General features: G+C 45.8%; 1 protein-coding gene across 1 annotated transcript; it reads right to left on the bottom strand.

The window, feature by feature from the left end:
* Nucleotides 1–1,813: 1,813 nt before the first annotated feature.
* LOC121489065 (beta-defensin 103A-like) lies at nt 1,814–3,030 on the bottom strand. The gene is made up of 2 exons (XM_041751532.1): nt 2,932–3,030; nt 1,814–1,994 (listed from the first exon to the last, which is right to left on the bottom strand). The coding sequence occupies exons 1-2, from the start codon at nt 2,987–2,989 to the stop codon at nt 1,849–1,851; spliced, it is 204 nt and encodes a 67-aa protein (XP_041607466.1). The 5' UTR covers nt 2,990–3,030; the 3' UTR covers nt 1,814–1,848.
* Between the last annotated feature and the right edge of the window lie 3,366 nt (nt 3,031–6,396).

Here is a 6,396-nt window from a genome sequence, read left to right as displayed (position 1 = left end):
CGGGTGGCTCAGCAATTTAGCGCCGCCTTCAGCCCAGGGCATGATCCTGGAGACCCGGGATCGAGTCTCACATCAGGTTCTCTGCATGGAGCCTGCTTCTCCTTCTGCCTGCGTCTCTGCCTCTCTCTCTCTCTCTCTCTCTCTCTCTGTGTGTGTGTGTGTGTGTGTGTCTCATGAATAAATAAATAAAATCTTGAAAAAAAATAACTCTCAGATTTTATTTTTCAGAGCAGTTTTAGGTGCACCACAAAACTGAGCAGAAAGTACAGCTATTTCCTGTCTACCCCCTGTCTGGACACATGTACCGCCTCCCTCAAGATCCATATCCTCCCAGAGAATCTATTACTTAGAACTGATAAACCTATATTGCCACATCATTATTCCTGGGAGTAGTTCCAGACTGGTTCCCTTTAGAGCTCAACAGCGCTACTACAAAGGCAATCCCTTTCTGAGGACTCTCATCATGTTGCTGTGGGAACGCACAAGTTCCAGCCTGGTATGTGTTCCTTGAACTGTCCATCCAATCCCTTTCAGGTGTTTTTGTTTCCCTGTGGGTTTGCCAAGTTTTACCCCAGACGTGCTCAGACCAGCACTCAGGCCAAGATTCAAAGGAGCCCTTTGCTGCACTTGGGAGCTCCACCCCCATCTAGATGCCCCCTTCTGCTTTTCTGCCCCGGGAGTGGGGGTATTATGCTGCCTGAACTTTGATTGCATCTCTTGGACTCAGAAGGATTGCTGGTCTGCTTGGGTTTTCCTTCCCTGTGCTTTGCCCTGGAGTCTGCTTCCTGCAGGAGACTGGAGACAATGGATCTCACTCTTGTGGCCCCCCTTCCCGCAGCCACAGTCCCATGCTGCTGGTCGGCCAGTGTCTAGAAGGCTTGTCTCACATCTCTACTTCCCTAGTTGCATCCTGTTGGAGGGCAGTTTCCACAGAAGTGCCTGCTTTTTTGATAAAAAGTGGTATCTAAGTTCTTTTTGGGAATCTGCTCACTCCCCTCTTCCTGAGAGCTTGGTTCTCTTGTCTTTCCATAGGGCTGATGTGGGGCAAGTTGGGCCTTCCATGGCATCTCCTGTAGTCCTTCCATATCCACATGGAGAGGACACGGAAGAGTTAAATTGCAGAGCCTCAAACCACTGGAATGTACTTCATTAAACACTTTCTGGACAGCTTTTATGCTCAAGACACTTTCCTAGGCAGTCCAGCAATGATTAAGACAAGGTCCTTGCCCTTAAAAAATGATGCAACTGAATATAGAGATTGGAAATATGCAAATATATACACCGCAGAGGTCAAACAGAGTCATAGAAGGAACACTCAGTCAGAACCCTGCAGTGAATCAGGGGAAAGCGGCTCTCTTTGTAAGGAGGAGGTAGATTTGTGGTGGTCCCCGGGGGATGGGTGAGAGTTGGAAGGGCTACTATATGCCAGGTATGAGGTCAGCAGGAGCAGAGGCATGGGTGGTAGGAAAGCAAGGGGAATATTTCGGGAGGAATAGGGAGTCCAAACTCACTGGGGCACATAATTTGCAAAAGAGGAGTCAAATCTGATAACGCTTGTAAAATGAGTTTAGGCCCCTTTGGAGATTCCTCCAGAGATTATCCTGTGTTTGAATGAAAGATGAGTCAGTGAACACTTTCTAAATTATCACGTGGTAACAACTGCCACAATAACCAGACTTTAAAAAGAGCGATCAAGCTTCCAACAACTGCCACAGTAACCAGACTTTAAAAAGAACCATCAAGCTTCTAATTCTTTTGAAAAAAAATATTTAATTCAGTTTTTCTTCTATAAACTTCCAGGAGACATTTTCACACTTTACAACGCTCCCATCCCATTTCTGTTTTTTTTTATTTCTTTCTTCGGCAGCATTTTCGGCCAGTGGAAGAACAGCGGCCTATCTGCTCCTCCTTTGGCAGGCAGCTCAGCAAGGCGCACCGACCGCTCCTTATTCTGCAATAATACCTCTGCAGGGTATTTATAATTCCCCCATTTCCTGCAAAGAAAAAAAAAAAAACAATGTATTGGAAAGCTTTAGGAAGGCTTTGGTCTGAGTACAAGGCTTTTGGAATTCCCCAGATAACTGATGTCTTCCCTTTCTCTTACTCTTCCCCTGAGCCCCAGTACACACTTCTCCTTAGGGTCAGGTAGGGAGTTCAGTTATAATCCTCATTGTATACCTCACAGGGATGAAGACATACATCCATTTCTTTAAATTAAGAAATGAGGAAACACATGGTATAAAGATACTGGTTAGGATTTGGTAGATACCAGTTTGTAATTTCCTTTACACATAAAATATTATTCTGATCACTATTAATCCTTCAAGGGAATTGTTTGTTTTTCTTTTATCTTAGGGTTTTCTTTCTTTTTTAAAAAAATTACTTTTTCTTTTTTCTGTAAAATGAGAAAGTAGAGAAAGGACTATGCAACCAAGTGTGCTTCTATAGGCTTTTATAGGCCACAGCTCAGCCCCAAAGGGGCAGTGGGGGAGGGGCATGGCCACCCCGGGGCCCAAGCCTTGGAGCCTACAGGTGCAGGGGCTGGTCACAGTGGTCCCCTAGGGGCTTGCCAAAGACTCTACTTGCAGTCACTAAGCTAGTAAGTGGAAGTCTGTGCTTCTGATCTCAGATTAAATCCATCTCTCCTGTTTGGTGTTAAAGTTTTTGTATCACTTTCTTTATGTCTCATGAATAGGTAAAATGGTCTTTCCATAAAGGGGTGGTCATTGTGAGCTATTTAGTCTCTGGGAAGATTGGAAAAACAGCTTCAAGATCCTTGATGAGTCTCACCAGGAAAAAAGAAGATGGTGATATCTGTTCCCATACAACAGATATACCTGGTCTACAGTTCCCTGAAGAATGGAGAAAGGCAGACTCTGAATGACATATTTGCGATTCCTTCACCCCTCTGGCCTCCCCACCCCATCTTACCTGGAACAGGCATCAAGAACAGCAAGGGCAACAGGAGGAGAAGGTAATAGATCCTCATGACCAACAGGCTTCGTGACAGGCTGAGACTGGATGGCAAGGTGCGTGCACTAGTCCACTTTATAAGGTTGCAGGACACACAGCCATAGGTACAAGTAAGCAGCGGCTGCAATTCCTGTAATAGTACAATGATGACAATATGACGTGTTTCCTGATGCTTCATGCCAGTGTCTCTTACCCCACAGACCACACCCACTCACCTCGAGTTAATTGCAAACCAAAAGGGTGAAGCAAACCTGATGTGAGCTCACAGCTATCCTGATGCCCTCTAGGCTCCAGGAGTGCATCCAGGTCTGGCTCAGAGCTCGCTATAGGTGTAGGTGGGAAAACCCCCTTCCTCTTGGGAGCAATCCTAGGGCATGTAGTTGAGAGCTCCTTGCCCCCACTGTGGCACTTCTAAGCTATCTTCTGAAAGTCCTGGGACCATAGCAGTCCAGCTTTGGACATATTCAGAATCCAGCTGTAAACTCAGGCTAGGTCACACCTCAGGTGTGCCTGAAATGGAAATTAGATGGGATCAGCTTCTAGGTAGTAGGAAAGGGAGGAAAAATGGGCTACTTTCCAGAGTCCCTGACCCTATGCTCCTTGGCGTGTGATGTGGGCTATAACATGGGTGAAACATGGCTTACATTTCATCATTATCTGAAAACTGTCAGATTCATGAGTCAAGGTGTCTCATTTTCCTTCATCAGAGGAGGAGAATGCTAGGATGATGTATTTGGTGGACTGGTACCTCCTCCTTGTTGATGACACTCCTTATACAAATAAGGGGCTTAGGAAGGTACGTTCAATACTTCTGGTTACTTACTCATGGCTTGGGAGCATTCAAGGAAGTCCAGAAATCAGGTGATTTCCACTGGATATAGATTCAGTGTTTAAAGTTTCAATGTTGAAAAAAAATTATTGGATTTAAATGTTAAGGAATCCATTAGTGGTTTGTATTTGTTGAAAGACAATTTAATTGGGAGCTGAAGTCACCATGACGTTGCCTGGCTGTGAATGCAGTTATAGCGGATCCACTGAGGTTCCAGGTATATTAGTTCTAGGAGTGTGTATCCAGGACTACGGTACCCATGGAGTTCTGTAAGCAATCTGAGCACACCTCCTACAGATAGACAAGTGCCGTGTGCTTGGGGTCAGTGGGATGCAAGAGGGTGAGATGCAAAGAGGGACCAGATTGGTTTCTTTCTCTCAGAAAGCACCTGTGATATGCATGCAATAAAATAAGCTATAGAAGGGGCATTTTGACAAGTGTCATAGTAAGGGTTCTAGCACAGGGCTATGGAAACGTAGAAGAAAGGTAATTCACAGTGAATGGCAGGTTTAGATGATTTAAGAAAAGTCTGGAGTTGTAAACACTTCATCTTTTCAAAAGCAAAACTTCCTCAGAAGTTCAGAATTTAAGACAAAGCAGATATTTTTAATCATTATTAGAGAGAGGCGGGAGGAAGGGCAGAGGGAGAGAAAGAATCTTAAGCTCATGCGGGGCTCCGTCTAATGACCCAGAGATCATGACCTGAGCCGAAATCAAGAGTTGAATGCTTAACTAATGAGCCGCCCAGGTGCCCCCAAAGTAGGTATTTTTAAATGAGGGAGGAAGCGAGTGTGGGGCAGGATGGGTGTTGGCTGTGCAGACAGCCTTGCTCAGTCTTACTTCCATAGGATAAAAGAGAGGGCGGGGTGGGTGTTGTAGAGAAAGACAACCTGGTCTCAGCCCGGGTGCTCGGAGTCATCTGAGCATCAGCTCACTGGAGATGATTTACTTTTCCACATGGAAAACAGATCTCCACGGTGAACTCTTGGTCTAACTGGTTCTTTCAAAGACTGGAAGGCATTTTAAAGGCAATGCCACTATTTTATGAAGTTCTTTAGAAGCCCTTTACCTCATCAGCTAATTTGGAAGCTGGCGCTTGGGGATGGGGCTCTGGCAGTGGCTCCCCACACCTCCCCAGCCACACAATGAAAAATTCATTGAGGAGCATTTTGAGAATGTTTACAAAAGTCATGAATGTTTGTGGTAAAAATTCAAATAGAAGAGTTAGACAATGTTCTTCACTTTTCCTCTACTGGGGGAGCCACTGGTAACTATGGTGTGCCTTCTTTTTGGCTTATCATACCATTTTTTTTTTTTTTTTAATGTTAAACATAACTTCTAGCTTCTCCAGTCCTGGCAGTTACAGATCTCCCAGCTGATAATGAATTCGGGCCTGTGGTGTCTGACACATGAGAGAGAGTTGGTGCCACTGCCTGGCCCTGGAACCTCGAGTCACAGAGCTTAGAACTGCAGGCCGCACACACTGAGGTGCCGGGCGTGCTCGATTTTTTCTCAGCTCTGACGGCAGTTTCCCGATGTTGATAAGGTTGACGAGGAGAGATGTCAGTTATTTAACATTTTTTTTTTTTTAATTTTTTTTTTTTTTAATTTTTTTTTTTTTTTTTTTTTTTTTATTTATGATAGTCACAGAGAGAGAGAGAGAGAGGCAGAGACACAGGCGGAGGGAGAAGCAGGCTCCATGCACCGGGAGCCTGATGTGGGATTCGATCCCGGGTCTCCAGGATCGCGCCCTGGGCCAAAGGCAGGCGCCAAACCGCTGCGCCACCCAGGGATCCCTATTTAACATTTTTTGTGTTAGACTTTGTGCTAGCCTTTTTTTTTTTTTAATTGTGTTTTGAAAGTATGAAGCAGAGATTTGGTTGATGCAAGTTTGGGGTCCAGGAGCAGCACGAGGTGGAGGGCAGAGTGCTGGAACAGGGTTTGGAGAGAGGAGTTAGCAATTGAACTGTCAGCCCGGTACACTTCTTATTTGGGTTTCCCCGAGTAAGTGCCTTAGTCCTCTGAGCATCTGCACCTCAGCAGTAAGCCCGGAGAGGAGCGGTGGCGCTGGCCGACGGTGGAAGCCCTGGGAGTGAAGGCTGTGGAATTGACTAGAAACTGCAAATTACCAGGTGACCCAAGGATCACCCTTGTGGCCCTCAGGAAGCGTAACCAATGAGGGGATGGTGAGTGATGTTCGGGCAGCTTAAAGATGATGGCCTGGGCTCCCAGCAGGGGAATCCAGATATCCACTTCTTTCTTTATCTTATCATAGTTGAAGGGTGGCCCAGCCACTGTCCTTTATGGCCATTTTAGTCTTGTCATGACCACTGCTGGGGGAGTCACCCAGGCAAAGAGACACATTATCCCAGTCTTACAGTTGAGGAACCTGAGGCATTGGTTGAGTGACTTGCCCTAGGCCACCCAGCTAGTCAAGGCCATGCTGTGAACTACAGGGAACTGTGTACATTCTCCAGTAACCCCTGCTCTCAAGGTACCATATACATTGGCCAAAGAGATGCCTCGGCATAATAAGGGAAGGCAGGAGGTGGTGAGAAGCTAGGATATTCCTCTACCTCTATGTTAGGAGGCAT

Source organism: Vulpes lagopus, chromosome 4, assembly GCF_018345385.1.
Source record: "Vulpes lagopus strain Blue_001 chromosome 4, ASM1834538v1, whole genome shotgun sequence".
NCBI classification, from domain to species: Eukaryota; Metazoa; Chordata; class Mammalia; order Carnivora; family Canidae; genus Vulpes; species Vulpes lagopus.
Note: the sequence above shows the minus strand (reverse complement) of the source record. Positions and strands in the feature narration are given on the sequence as shown.

Excerpts from the sequence above, each read along its gene's own strand:
- LOC121489065 (XM_041751532.1), bottom strand. The coding sequence starts at position 2,989 with ATGAGGATCTATTACCTTCTCCTCCTGTTGCCCTTGCTGTTCTTGATG. Across the intron at positions 1,995-2,931 it reads GTTCTTGATGCCTGTTCCAG|GAAATGGGGGAATTATAAAT; the intron begins GTAAGATGGGGT and ends TTTTCTTTGCAG.